Below are 16,177 nucleotides of genomic sequence, written 5' to 3'. Positions count from 1 at the left end.
AGCTGTTTATATGTATATAGTAAGCACATCACACATGCCATACAATTAATTTTACGTTCAGTATCTTTTGGCATATTCAGAGGATTGTAAATACATGATTTAATGGTAACCAACAAGATCACTCTGTGCTGAAATAAATCCATGTTCTGCCAGGATAGAACAGAAATCATCTATACTAATATTAGCCCTCAGAAGGTGAGGGTGGATTGCCTCCGTTCTTCACTTATCAGCAAAGTTACTACTCATGTGGACATTTAGCCTGTGTGGCAGGTTGTTATCTTCTTCTCACTGTAAAGGAGCTCAAGGAGGTATCTCATACTTGAAGATGTGTTAAGTTCAGAGGAGGTGATGCTTCTGAAAGGTTTGAGCAATATTGCATCTAGAGTTGTGTCCACTGAAGCATGTGAAAGAATAACCATGGTCTGAAATAGACTGAAAAGTGGTCAGAGGAGAAAGTAATGCTCGGACCACCTTTAGCTGAGAAGGGCCCTAAACTGAATTAATTCCCTGGTTATCTGGGTTAGCCATTCAACTGCCATGGAAAAACGAGGTGCAGCCACTACTGCTGCCTTTTCTTCAGCAGCATTATTTTAAGCCTGATACTTGTGCCACCAGGTCTGCTGAGGAACTCTGCCTGGCAGCTCAGCCTAGGTGTGCCTACCTCCATCCCTGACCAGGTTGGGGATTTCAGCATCACCCTCCAGCTCCCCGCAGCATCTACCTGCTGACCCTGCCCTACAGGTTGGGCATGATGCAAAACTGTACATTTTTAGGAAGCTTTCATGATTAACAGGGTTTAGGCAGGCTGGCCAGGCTTAGGGAACCTCTTGGGAGGGAACTGTGTATTGCAGTTTTGAAGATGAGTGCCTAAATTCTACCCACATAATTTTTGACAGGATCTCTGAAGTCAGCCCTAACTACCTATAAATGTACCTGAATAATTCCAATTATATTTATCCAAAATCAGATAGGAAGTTAACACTGGACAGGCAAATGCATGACCTCCTGATAATAATTTTTTTAAAACGAGAGTGCTAGAAATCAAAATCAGTATAAACACCAAGTTAAATTCATAGCATCACTAAAGTGCACATCCAGTTGATATTACTTTTTCTATACAGCTGCTAAGTGCATTTTTCATTATTACTGTTCCTAGAACATTATTCATTATGGAAACAGAGTGAGTGCAAATGTTTCAAATGTTTTAGGATTTTGATTAAGTAAATGGAATTTTCATACGGAACTTCTGATAATAATGAATAACTGATATTTTAATTTCATGTAAGACATTTTGGCTACTAAATCTCTTCTGAAAGGAATTACATTACCCTTCATAAAATTTGCTTCTAATAAAGTTAAGTAGACTAATGCGATCTTGAAAAGATTAAAAAAAAAATCTTACTCTGAAATATTTTGCATACATCATTGATCAGGAAATTTATGGTAATGTAATCCGTAAACAGTTTAAGTACTAACCACTTCTTTCAAACCAAGGTCATTGACAATAGAAAAATAAAAGTTTTAAAACTTAAGTTAAAAATGTAAACCATGGAACCCAGCATCTTTCTTGACTGCACCCTTGGTCAAGAGTGAAAAAGGAAGTATCTCACAAAAAAGGCATTAAAAATACCACAAATCATACAAACTGCTATTATGTAGATGGGACAAGAAGATGATAGTGTCATGGAAAAAGAACCAGAAACGGCAAAGGTTCAGAACTTGTTATTTTAATACATTTACTTTGTGTAGTATCCATTAAATGCATTTATTACTGGTCTGGAAACAGCTGGACTGTGAGGTAGAAGTATGTAGCTGACACAAAATTACATATGTTAGTGAAAACTGAAAAAGAAAGTAAGGAACTATATCCAGCAGGTTTAGTTAATCTGGCCAATTGAGCAATCTACCTGCAAATGAAATCTACTGTGGACATCTTTCCAGGTAATGCACATTGGAATGAAGAATTTTAACTACTGCTGAAACCAATTAGACATTATGGACAGCTCAGTGAAAATCTCCATGCACAGACATGGTCAAAGAGGCAGAAGATGTTAGAATAGCTCTATATTATAGCATTGTTAGGCGACAGCCAACAGCACTTGCTTGGAACTCAGGATCTAATTCTTGTGAAAGTTTCTCAAAACCAGAGTGTAATAAAAATAGAAAATAACCAAACCAGGATAATGAAAACCAAGGCATGAGAATGATGGGGAGAGGTTTCACAAGGGAGCCATGAAAAATAATGAAAGGTTTTGAAAATGACTGTCTGTTTCTAATTCTGATGTGTGCTATGCAAGATTATACTTAGCTTTATCCCACATAAATTAAGGAATTTGGCTGAAGGGCATTAGTCAGGCAACTAGCCCCTCCCAACTCTCTACAGTCAGTGGAGACTGACAAGCATTTCCAGAGGGCTCTCAGCCCACTTGGGATGTGCATTGTCCTAGAAGAAACTCTTTCACTCCATTAACTACAGAAGCTTTAGTTGTTGCCTTAGTTAAAAGCCTCAAGTTAGATGGGTTGAATCCAGGCCTGAATAGCCATGCAATACAAATTGAACATGAATGAATATAAAATTGCTTAAAAAAGATTTTTTTTTAACATAACCATTGTGCATAATTAGCTACTATACTCTTAGGTGCCTCACTAAATGGTCAAAGACAAATAAATTAAGACATGTCTGAGAAGAGGGCAGGGTCCATCTGTCATGAAGCAACACAGGGAAGAAATGTCAGGACCAATGAACATTAGAAACATTGGAAATGTTACGTAAAGTCCTCTGCTAAACAGAACATGCACATACTTCATAAGGCTGCTTGCACTTCAGGCCTGATTCAGATCTCACTTCAACATGAATTAGTACTAACTAACCAACATAAAACTAGCAGGGTGGAAAAATGTCTCTTTTCAGAAGTCCCCATACGTAGAATAATTGATGGGACTTATTCTTTCACCCAAGAAGAGTGAGGGATTGAGTTTAGAGATGAATCACTGGTCCTTCGAAGCATAATTATTTCAATCTATATCTTAATCTGGCAACCCACATTTACTGAAATCAGAGTAGATATTTTCAGAGGATGAGTATTGTAGGAGTGTGCCCCTTATGCTCAGTCTGAATCTTCTTAACATTTAAATATTTAATATAGACTGAAAATGAAAATACCAGTATTTGTATTTTTAATGAAAAATAAATGGAAAATATCATGCGCAATAGTGTCCCTTTGCTTCTACCATTCAGTATTTTTCTTGAAATTTTGAACAAGGGTTGCATTCCTAAGAACTGAATTACGTTGACATGCACATCCTCAGTTTGATGTTAATTCAAAAAGAAACTAAAACCATCCACTAGTAACAACTCTCGCATCTGTGATTATCCTATAAGAAAAGTTATAACAAGATTTTCCCACCTGACTAACACAGCTGGCCTGACTGAGCGTGCTCACTGCTCTCATATAGCTCTGATTCCTTGAGCGAAACTTTGGGGAATTGTAGTTTGCAGAGGGATCCAGGTTGTGACCCCCAGGCACGTCACTTGCAGTTTGAAGGTAGCTCTGACTACAAAGGAAAGAGGAAGAAAAAAGGAAAGGGTGTAAAACTACAGATGGAATCAATTAGGACACTAAAGACAGTAATTTGTATGAGACTCACAAAATCCATTCCCCAGGGTCCAAACCTCTCTCTACATAAAGCATCATAGATCTGTTGTAGTCAAACACCTTAGCACAAGCAGAGAATCTGTCTGCAGTTCTGCTAACCTAGGTGATATGAAATTTTAAGTCTTTGCTGTATTTAAACATCATCAAGCCTCCTGGCTATTAGTGTTGAACTTTACTAAAAGGAAATGTCTAGGTCAACAGGAACAAGAACCAGAGCTAAAGCACAAACCAAAGTAACTAAAAATCTTCATAGATGAAATCTGCTACTTGTCATCTGGTTTTCATCAGGGTCTTAGGCATCAAGAGACCTTTTATCTTCAAAGGACTGATATATTTTTATGAAAGATCAAAATATCCCATGTTCAGCTAAAAAAATAGATTGATAAGGTACTCGGAGCAACTCCACAAAGCTCTAGAAATGCTTTTCTTACAACACATCTCCCAGTTTAGAGGACCGGGACCTTAAAGTCACACTGAGCCCCTTCCAGTATGCTTCCACTACAAGGGTATGTTAGTCTTTGTCCTGGTTTCAGCTGGGTTAGAGTTAACTGTCTTCCTAGTAGCTGGTGCAGTGCTATGTTTTGAGTTCAGTATGTGAAGAGTGTTGATAACACTGATGTTTTCAGTTGTTGCTAAGTAGTGTTTAGACTAAAGTCAAGGATTTTTCAGCTTCTCATGCCCAGCCAGCGAGAAAGCTGGAGGGGCACAAGAAGTTGGCACAGGACACAGCCAGGGCACCTGACCCAAACTGGCCAATGGGGTATTCCATACCGTGTGACATCATGCCCAGTATATAAACTGGGGGGAATGGGGGCAGGGGGATCGCTGCTCGGGGACTAGCTGGGTGTTGGTCGGCGGGTGGTGAGCAATTGCCCTGTGCATCATTTGTACATTCCAATCCTTTTATTATTGCTGTTGTCATTTTATTAGTGTTATCATTATCATTATTAGTTTCTTCTTTTCTGTTCTATTAAACCGTTCCTATCTCAACCCACGAGTTTTACTTCTTTTCCCTGATTTTCTCCCCCATCCCACTGAGTGGTGGGGGAGTGAGTGAGCTGCTGCGTGGTGCTTAGTTGCTGGCTGGCATTAAACCATGACAGTCTTCATGTTTTATGTTAAATATATTGATTATCTATCATTCCAGGAAAATACATAAGCCTAAGAAAAGAACAGTACTTTGCTATGAATACAAAATTTAAAAAAATGAAAGTCACAAACAAGGTTTACCAGAGTTCTCAGAACCTCTGAAAATAAGATTTTGGAAGTCACGTGACACTCACACCTACACATCAGTGCATAAATTAATTAATGTTTCAGAAAATGTTGGGTTTCGTGTGGTAAACAGGCAGTTTTTATATTCATTCCTTAAAGGTAGCTTTAACAAAAATACAGTTTCTGGGAACAATAGATTTGTGCCAGTTGAACGTCTGTCAATATTGGCAGTACAGTTATTTCAAACTAAGCTGGCAGAGTTACTCAGTCCAGCGTGGCTGTGACACATGCTCCGGCTGTCGGGAATTTCCCTGTGAAAGGGTAAGTTTCCTCTCTGGAAGGACCAGACCACTTAGTGGATGAGAAAGCCATAGGTTCAACTCCTGGTGCAAAACGAGGCACAACCCAGGACCTTGTTTCTTAGACCACATTTATCAAACACTGAGCGTGACCATAGTCAGGTGCTTGAGGAAGGACTCAGCCTTCCTCACTGAGTGGTCACAACCTGAGTTTGGGCTGGATGCAATCCCTGAGGAGCACTCGGGGAAGAATCTCAGACCTTTTATCATGGCTCTGACTAGAGAACCAAACAGTGTTGAGCTCCATCTCCCTGTGTGGCCATGTCCTTTGATGTCTGACGTGTGATGACCCAGGGTGCCCTCACATCACAAGCTGCAAGAGCAGATGGGATTTATAGACCTTCCTGACCTTATACTTGGGAGATCTGATCTCAAGGACTTGCATGTGTTCTCCCTGACTTGGCCATCTCAGGGTCAACATAGACATGGCCTTCCTGCCTCAGAGCATCTGCCAATGGCTGGGCTATCTGCTCCTGTAAGACAGGGTGCCACCGCCTCCTTCTTCTTCAGTAAAAAAGGACAGGTTTTGTTCTCATCTTGGTGCAAGGGAGGCACTTTTTTGAATTCTTAAGAAATTTCCCTGGAGAAAGCCCATTTTTTTTCTTCCTGTCTTCATTCAGTGCCTTCTGTGGAATACCTCTGTAACCTCACGATGGAGGTGAACTATGCAGAACCTATGCTATAACTGCTAAAACCAAAATGAAAATGTATGAGATTGATGCAGGCATGTGATCAGAGGTTAATTAAGTCATTACAGTCCAAGTGATTTGCAGATTAAGATAGCTGTCTGGTAGCGGGTCTAATTTGGTTTTAGATGATGAAAACAAGAACTGTAGCAGCACTTTTTTGTTCCTATAGGTATGAAGACAAATATAATAGATTTGGTGAAGTGATGTAGAGTCTTCCTGTCTATATTTAGTTGCTGGATGTAACTAAACCTCCTTTCCTCTATAGGCAGCAGGCTGATGACTGTCACCTGCTTTGTGTCATTCTGATTCTTTGCATATGCTTTATTAAATCTGTCCGGTATTGTTAATTTAATATTTTTCAAAACAGTTAGATGAGTCTCCTCTGGACCTTCTGCTTGACATCACGTGGCAAAATCTGGGATTCTGAGTTCACAAACAGTTTGTGAAAGAGATGGTTTGAGGTTTCTTCATTAAAACATGGGCCACATTAAGAAAAGATAGAAGCAATAGAATGAAATTATAAATTATCAATTATTTTATAAACTACTTAATAATTAATTAATTTAAACTGGCTCCTAATAACTGTCTCCTTTGCTAAGTAATGCTCAACAACCTAGTATTTCATTATGCACATATCGGTTCCTTGTGAGGTATTGCTATCATTAAATACAATCAACAATATCTACAGCAATACTTTCTTAGGGAAAGAAGCCCAGTATTCCATGGTACTGCTAAGCAGCTGAGTTTTGATGGATGAGTTTGGACATTACCTGATAGTTAAATAATTTTTCATTTATTAGAGGAGAGCAATTGATTCATAGGACTGTAGCAAAATAACCGTTACATATATTAGGCTGTAAAAGCAATTTCACATCCATTTGATTAATACTTTGAAAACTTCCTGATAAAAAGAAATTATTAGTTTTCATTTCTAAGATATACACTCAAAGTTATCATCTAGAATAAATGTGTCAATGCATGGTAAAAATGATGACCTTGCTATAAACATCATCCAGAACCAAAACACCATAGATCCAAAAGTTACATGGGGCAGTTGCTCTCAAATGTCATTATCTGTTGCTCAAAGAACTTTCATGCTTGTCAACAATGCTACAAAACACACATCACATGTGACATTGGTAAAAGCTGGCTTTTTAATGACATCCACTCTGTCTATAATCTTAGAAGCAAAATTCTTGACCTTCATTTTCAAAACACCACAGCTTTATCACTTTGATAAAAGAAAATAGTTTTCTTTTATGCTCTGTAGTAGATGATCTTATATCTCAGCTGATCACTGAAGAAGGGCAAGACAAGCATGAGCACATGAGATGGTTTGACAGTTCATCTCCAGCACCACAAACAAATACACACACTAACATCAAGGAGGTGACTCTAAAGTTTGGTACTATGGAAAAGGAGGAAGAGGATGAGACTAATAGGAAAAATTAAATTGATATGTCAGTTCTCTTCCCACTTGCTTTTCCAAAGAGAGAAGATCTTAGGGATGGATTCCCCGTTAAAAGCTTTTTTTGTCCTCAAGGGTTCCTTTGCCTTTTCCATTGGCTTCAGAGGAAGTTCAGGGCAGCTAGGAAGAGGGCTTAAATTTAATGAGAAGTATCTTAGCTGCAAGCAAGGCTCAAAGCCTAGAGAAACTTTTGGGAATAAGGCAGTCCCATGTAATGACCTTGCAGCTCTTGAGAACCTCTACTCTAGAAAGGAAGCTTTAGAACTCCCAGTGAAGATAGCTAAATTTGCAACAGCACTTTCAGCACTCAGCAGATTGTCTGAGTGTATTCAGGGAGGATGAAATACTGTATTATAGCCACACAAAGTGAGCTATAGCATGGCATGCTTATCTGGGACAGTATATCTGATAGCATACCTGGGATAGCATGCTACCCTGATATAGAGTGAATGGGAAAGAGGTTAGGCTCCATATTCTAACAGCAAAAAATAGATAAAGAAAAAGGGAAGAGGCAGCAGTCCAAAAAAGAGTCCCTGCTTAGCAGTTTCTAAGAATCTTGTATCACTGCCTCCTTTTTCTTGCATTCCTCTAGTCTGCAAAAACTCAGGTCTCTGTATCCAAACCTCTTACTTCCTGCTGCTCCTATCTGAAAGCTGCCCCTTCCTCCAGCCCCAGAACTTGCATTTACCAAATGGCCCAAATACAGCTCTCCTTCATTCTTGACCAACCCAGATCCTAATCCCTTACTGCTCCCTAAAATCCTCTTAATTCCCAGCTCACAGTTGTCCTACTCAAGATCTTCCTAAACACCATCACAGAAGCCAGCATTGGGCCACTTATCCTACTTCTGTCCCCTGCAGGTTTCCCAAGGACTCAACACCTCTGTCTCTCAGCAGAGTCCAGCTCACCCCTGCTACAGCCATCTAATCCTACTCCCTCACTGGGGACATTGGCTGCCACAAAAGCACAAACTCTTCTCCTTCTTGTACAAACTAACAGTTCTTGACCACATCTCACCAAGAGTGAAATTTAAGAGCAGAATGGGGGAAAATAACTGCTGAAAAATAGCTGTTACTTTAGCCTTATAAGCAACAAGATGCACTAAAAAAAAAAAAAAAAAGAAAACAAAAAAGGATAATTTTTTTTTACTCTTTTGAGTCCAGAAAACAAATACCCTTCTGTGTTTTGCCATGTCTTGTAGCCATCCTTAACAGGACTCAGTACAGTAAAAATGTAGGAAGAAGTTTAAATTTACTTATATTGTAATCAAAAAGCATTAGATAATGTTTGTCAAGAGATTTCAGGAGATGGAAGAGCACATCTACATCTCCTTATCTTTTCCCCACTTACGCCATTGTAACAGAAGACTTGTAAAACTAGAGAGCTATTTAGAAGAATGAAAGGAACAATCATGTAAGCTAATCCAATAGCTGCAATCAAGCATTAACTAATCATAAGGGAAGGACTCTTATTTCCTCATCTTTAGCTATCTGTTATTTAGCCATCTATTTCCTCCTCTACTCACTGTGTATTTTTAAAAGGAGTAAGATGCTTACTTTACTTTATAGACAATAAATAGTTATCATTGGGGGTTTTTTCCTGCATTCCATTGTTTTCTATAACTTTTGGAAAGTTTATATGACCACAGATAGTGTCTGAAGCAGCCCAATGACTTCAGGATACAGTGCTGGGGGATTTGAGGCATTCCTGCTGCGGTCTGTGCCACAGCACCTTGCACCACTCATTTGAAGTCTATCGCTTTGTGCAGCACTCAGCCCATGCTTTGTCATCACTGACTTCAGATGCTGATGAACACCCAGGATGGCTTGCAGTGTGTTTCCTGAAGTCTCTTGTCGTTGCTGTATGACAAGTATTACTGTAAGCTAGAATTACAACACGCAGTGTTGTACTGTGACTTATGCAATCATCGCATCTTTTGCAGAAGAAAAAGCTTTTTGTCCTTCAGTGAAAAGGTACGTATGATAGTAAAACAACATGGCTTCACTTTCAGGACACCTTGCCAGATTTAGAGGATGACATGGTTTTACAGCTTATAGCTAAGCCAGGGTCAAAACAATATGAAGAAATCCCCTAACTTCTCCCTACAAATTCAGATTCCTGAGCAGCAGTACTTGAAAGTCAAGATGACCTTAGTGGGAACATGGGGTGTACAAGTCCTGAGAAAGGGATCTCTGTCACACTGCCTTTTTTTTTTTTACTGTCTGTATTTTATTTTCTAATAAGTGATTGAGATCATATACTTTGTTATAAACCTAACAGCATTGCTTAAAAAAGTATGAACATGATGCCAACATTACAGCAAATGTTGTACACTTGCCAAGGTCATTCCTTGATCTACTCACATTCAAAATAGTGATCACTCCCCAGAGTACCTGTTCTCTGTCAAATGTTCAGCCAGCACTGCACCCTGGGTCAAGAAGGTACCAAAAGTGAATTAAAATCTTCCTAGGCCTCCAAAAGTTGCAGCAAGAAAGTCACCTTCTGACTCTGAATGGGTCTATCAGGTTTATTAAGGGAGCATCAGATATAAAGAAAGTCCATTTTCCATCAAATTAATTTTTAGAATTGTAATATTCTAAAATCATACCTTTTTATTTTCATGATCATGCCTGCATTTGTCCAAAAATCTGAGAATGAATGGGAACATTAAAGAAAGTACAATCACTTCTGTTTAAATCAGTATATGCAATTCAGAAGTATCATTCTGGGACAAAAAGATAAAATTTGTAAAAGGATTCATCTTGGGCACCGAAAAGGGAGGTGCATTAGGATTAGCAAGGTAGCATAAGTTATCAAAACCTATTTTATTGAGAGATTTGCATTTCAATGGATATTCATTTCTCTATCTGGATCTATCTTAACTATGTCTTTGTAGGTACATGAAATAACTCATCGACCAGAATCTAATGATTAACCTCAGCTAGCAGTGCCATTGTATAGCAGCTGCGAGTCATGCTGTGTCTCTCTGGATCCCTGCTGAAGTCAATAGAGCTCTGCAAAGGGGCACAGATGTGCCTGCATGCAGCCCGTTGGAGAACTCAGAGTATAGACATTAAGTCTGATTCTCCCTTCGGAATAGCACAGTTAGTCTGGTTCTTCAAAAAAAAACCTGAAAGTACATATAAATCTGGTGAATTTATCTGTAGTGAAGAATTTCTTTTCTAGTCTTTGCCATACTGGAGCTTCTCTTTGATCAGTGACAGATATGAGAATTTGGGCCAAATTAGATTTTTAAGACGCCTATATTTTTCATCATTGACCCATAGCCTTTTTTTAAAAAGGTGCCTGAAAGATATTGAACATTTGCTTTATTACAGGAATATGTTAGGAAAGAGGTGGAGACTGGTGCTCCCATCCTTATGAAATTCCTACTAATCACTGGTAGGAAAGAACCTTTCTCGTCAGTAAGTCTTTAGGGATTTTGTACAACATGAAACAGAAGAGAATGAGAGGAAATCATCCGGAATAGTTAAACAGTCTGGTGGTTTGATCACTCCTTGCAAAGATACAGAGGATGTAGGCTCAATCAAGCCTGTACGCCAAATCACGCAGAATGTGCATATATTAAAAAAAGTCTGATGTGGGAAGTCTAAACTCAGAGTTCTTGTTTGTAAGAGGTGACAGATGTGCACATACAGCTAATCCTAAAAGTCCTGTTCCAATATCCTATTTTGAGCTTGCCCTGGAGAGTAGGCAGAGAACTGGTCAGCAACAACAAAACTCAGGCAGATGTTACGGCAAAAAGTTAGAGGCATTTAAAGCATCATGTAGCAGTTCAGTAAATGGATCTGAGGACCTAAGCAGAACTCAAATATTGGATGTATGTTCCTAAATCCCTTTATGGAATATTGACCATTTTCTTCAGGAAGCTATCTCACTTTTTTTTTTTCTTTTATTTGCTTTTGGTATATATACATGTACACATGCAAAAAATCATAATTAGGCAGAACAAATGCAGACTACAGACCATACAGTCCATTAAAGCCAATAGGTCTTAAGCAAATAAGTCACCTTCTCATGCTGAAGTTGAAGGTATTAATGAGACTACGTAATTTCTGGGGAAAAAAATAGAGTTGAATTGGGAGAAGTGAAAATATATACAGGATTTCTGCTTTTTAACCAAAAGCATCTTAATTTTCAAAACCTTGCTTGAAGAAGTGTTTCTACACACATAATTTATAGTCTCATTTAGTTTTTATTAAAGACTAAAGAAATGAGAAAAGTAGCTCTTGATCCTTTTCAAATGAAAAGTAAAACTAACATATTTGTTGAAAGCAGGAAGGAATAAGCACCAGAAACATATTTTCTCTTGGATCTCAGTATCTGTGCTTGTGACACTGGCCTGAATCTTACCGCATTTTCACTGTGATCCATCACATAATTGAATCTTTCTGACAAAAGCCTGTTTTATTCCTGAGAAGACTCTGCACTTTGTTCAGAGCCTTAGGATCCCCCTTCCATCCCTAATCGAGGGTAATACATTGCAGCCCTACAACATAAAGCTGGTATTTGCTACAATGAGGCAGGAGAGCTGGGCTCAATTACTCCCTGGGTTTCACACTATGCTACTTCTAAGAGAACAAGGTGCCTAACAGTGCGTCAGAGCATTTCCTATTATTCTGCAAAGGAAGAAAGGATAGGGACCATCTTCTGACCCCGTAAAAGATACTTCCTAGGTAGCCAGATGACTAGCTGCCCTTCATCAGCATTCCCTCTTAACCCTGTGGACTAATCTAACCCAGATCTTATTGACTGCAGCAGCGAACACTATCACTGTGCCAGTGGCCCACTGATTGCATTATTAGTTGATAAGGCTTTATAATTAGCCCTCAAACTCTCCTCAGTAAATCTCCAATTTCACCCCTCAGAGACTCTGAGTAGATGCTACTACACTATAGGGCCTCAGAAAGCTGCTAATGAAGTGTGTAATGAGGCTTTTTAGAGTCAGAAGATTGAGGAAAAAACAAAGATAAATAAAAAGCATATAAAAGATGAGAGTTACTTTTCCAGTCATTTTTCCCATCTCTTCTATTGAAAATATTTCTCAGGAACGGCTTCAAAACCATTGCTAATTTAAACATGCAGAAAAGTTAATGGTGAATTGAAGTTTACCCTTAAAAATTAATGAAGGCTTGCATCACTGGTGTGCAGCAATGGAGAGCATTGAAATAGGACATTAATTTCTCTAGCAAGGAAGCTGTGCTTAAACTCTCAATCTATGACGTTTTTGCAGCACACCCACTCCTCCACACGTGCACACTTACCTACAGCCTGCAATATCAAGACTTCTTCCTGTGTGGTGGAACCAAAGTGGTATTTCTCTAGGAGGAATACCCACAAATTTGTCCATCACTAAATGATATGGCATTGGCACTGTCATGGGCAAAAATGGATAAAAAGAGAGAGGTTTGGTCTCATGCAGTGCTTCCAAACTTCTCATTTGGTTGTTGTAAGTGTATGCGCTGGTTTTGGCTGGGATAGAGTTAATTTTCTTCATAACAGCTCCTATGGTGCTATGTTTTTTTGGATTTGTGCTAGAAAGTGTTGATAACACAGGGATGTTTCTGTTATTGCTGAGCAGTGCTCCCACAGAGCCAAGGCCTTTTCTGCTTCTCTCCCCACCCCACCAGCGAGGAGGCTGGGGGGGCACAAGGGGTTGGGAGGGGACACAGCCGGGACAGCTGACCCCGACTGACACGAGGGATATCCCAGACCATAGGACATCATGCTCAGCATATAAATGTGGGGGAAGAAGGAGGAAGGGGGGGATGTTCGGAGTGATGGCGTTTGTCTTCCCAAGTAACGGTTACATGTGTTGGGGCCCTGCTTTCCTGGAGATGGCTGAACACCTGCCTGCCAGTGGGAAGTGGTGAATGGATTCCTGGTTTTGCTTTGCTTGCATGCATGGCTTTTGCTTTACCTATTAAACTGTCTTTATCTGAACCCAGGAGTTTTCTCACTTTTACTCTTCCAATTCTCTCCCCCATCCCACTGGGTGAAGGGGAAGTGAGTGAGCAGCTGCGTGGGGCTGAGCTGCCGGCTGGGGTTAAACCATGACAGTATGCTATGGTTAGCACAAATGGTTACAAATGGTAAGAATTTTTTTTTTAATGGAGATTTCCCACATATATTAGAGGAGCCTGTGCTGTTCCATGATTCCTGCTGAGACAAGGACTCTGGCCATTAAGTGCTGTCAGATCTTCTTGTTGCAGTTTAACCCCCTTACTGTGTGCTTTGGCTAAGTTTTTGTTGCCATAATAGTGTCTGCAGACCAGAACATGTGGACATGCCTTGGGTCATAGTGCAGATATTCTTTAAGTCAGCATAAGTTAGTATGGCCACAGAAAGATGCAATCTCTCACTCTGAAAAGGGGAAGAGCAGGGAAAGGTTATTTTTAACTCAGATCACTGCTTTGATCTGGTTTACCATAAGCCCAGAAAACGTGTCAACCATTTCAGGTCTTACTTAGGCATATTATCTTAAAATACTGAATAAAGTGGGTTTTGCCTTGAGATATCAGACTGTGAAGAAGAGTGGCTGAAATATGGACATGTATTGTGCTCTTCAAGTGTGCTATGGGCTTTAATAACATCCGATGCAACGGTGTTAAACATCTGAGGGAGGCACAGCTGCTTTCTCTGTGACCATGACTCAGAGTTTGAGACACTTACTTCTATACAGGGGCCAAAACCTGGCAGAGGGTTACATGGAGAATATAGCCAAGACAAATCAAAGTACCACTGGTACTGTACTGTGGTAGTCCACCAAATAATTTGTGCTATGGCAGATTTCCTTCCTCATTGAAACACTACATTTTTGAACTACCTATCTGTTCCCATCTGCTACCTCTCTGCTCACCCATCAGCCTGAGGTATCTGGACTACCAGTGGCCACAGTGAAGTCTGCCATTAGAGGTTCACAAAACAAAAGTACACATTGCTGTCACTGATTTTATTTTATATTGTACCTTAACCTATTTCATCTTCATGTTTGCAGCATCTAGTTTCCCATGAGTCACTTCAGAGCATAATGGAAAACTTCAGCACAGCACGACTATTCATTTGCGTGAGTGATACCAGTATGATCTTCAAATACAGTGTGTTAACTTTGGGCTGAATGCTGCTGATATCCCTTTTGACTAAATGGTTAGACAGCTTTCAGAGTCTTTTGCAACACTTCAAAAAGGAGATACTGAAAATGGAACTTGCCATTTCTATAGTGCTATCCTGTTCATTTACATGATCAGTATATTAAGTACTCTTTTCCTGAAAGAGGTTTTCCTGAAAGAGAAAAAGCTTCCTGAGAATCATCAAACAACTGGAATATTATCTTCAGTCATAGAATTGTTTTTCCATCACATAGTCCCAAATTCTTGTTTTCTTTTCAGCTTTCCTTTCTGGATCCCAGTGTCTCTGATGCTTCCATGTCTCAGCTTTGCTTGTTTTTGTCACAAATACAGAGAAATGACATTTAGTAGGTTGGAAGGATACCCTTACAAATCATGTGGGTCAGTCTTTCTTCCAGGATTGCACAAAACTTATTTAGGACAGACATTCTCTTTGTTTCAGCTACAAGTTCCATAAAATGTTCAGCTGTTTTGACCTTTACTGTAATTGAAAATTCCTAACAGCATGCTACCTACCTTCTACAAGTTACCTTCCGTAAACTACCTTCCAGCACAATTTAACCCCATCCCCAGTAGCATCACAGCATGGCAGAAAACAATGGACTGAATTGAAAGGGCTTGCATTTCACCTCCCCAGACCCTATATTTGTTCAGAGGATACAAAAACTGACATCCAAATTATTTGGTATGTCTAATCATAATGTAAAATTAAAAAATAATTTTAAAAAGTTTAACTTTTTTTTTTCTCCTAGGACTACTGGGAGTCAAGATAATTTCCACAATAAATGGGATTGCTGGCACTGCTCCAAGAAAGCAAGAAGTTGGAAAGGAAGCAGATTCAAATACGTATCCTGTCTCCACCACAGCAAGCCTTATTGCATTATATTTCACTCAAATGCAATTTCATAATAATAATAAATTACACTGGCCTTCGACTTGATGTTATAGGACTAAGTAGTGCAACATACTATTCAGTCGTTTGAAACAGAAATGAAGAGCTGAAATGCATTTATCTTCAGTGAGTAATCTAGACATTTAATTTTTGAAAAATCCAGCAAAATTTGAGTCACTTAGGCTATGGCTATACTCAGAAATAAGCTAGGTCCATTACCTGACCCTTCAGCCAACTGAAGGCTGTGTGGTTAAACTTTCTTATCCTGTAGAGAGGGTGGCTGCAGGCACCAGGGTTAGTCCCTGAAGCATGCCTGGGCACTGTCTAGAAGAGAGCTGGTGGCCTAGGCTGAAAGTGGGCTGGTGGTCATGCTGGCTGTGCTAGCAGTTTGACAGAGGTGGTGATCAGATGACAGTGGTTGCATATATACCCTGCTTCTGCCACCTGCATAACCAGCAGGTTTTTTTTCTTTTTTTATTCCCACTTGGAATAAAATATACTCCTTTCCAACAGTAACTGAAAGGAAATTATTTCAGAATTTTTATGTTTCTGTTAAATCAGTTACATATAACTATTTGTATGTTGTTAAATAAAATCATTTATTCAGATACAAATATGCATTTTTATTGTTTATGAATTTTTAATGTTCAATTTGCTGAATCTTTGAGCAACACAAACCGACAAAGTAGGGGCTTACTTTTGTCAAAGTAGAAACAGAATTTAAATGGGAAAAAACTCCTTGCAAAGATG

General features: G+C 39.3%; 1 protein-coding gene across 1 annotated transcript in view; it reads right to left on the bottom strand.

The window, feature by feature from the left end:
- DLGAP2 (DLG associated protein 2) overlaps window positions 1–16,177 on the bottom strand; it is a 476,721-nt gene that overhangs the window by 47,413 nt on the left and 413,131 nt on the right. The window contains exon 7 of the mRNA XM_075049241.1: window positions 3,408–3,555. Coding sequence (XP_074905342.1) covers window positions 3,408–3,555 — 148 coding nt within the window. The remainder of the gene's footprint in view (window positions 1–3,407; window positions 3,556–16,177) is intronic.

Source organism: Buteo buteo, chromosome 17, assembly GCF_964188355.1.
Source record: "Buteo buteo chromosome 17, bButBut1.hap1.1, whole genome shotgun sequence".
Taxonomy (NCBI): domain Eukaryota; kingdom Metazoa; phylum Chordata; class Aves; order Accipitriformes; family Accipitridae; genus Buteo; species Buteo buteo.
Note: the sequence above shows the minus strand (reverse complement) of the source record. Positions and strands in the feature narration are given on the sequence as shown.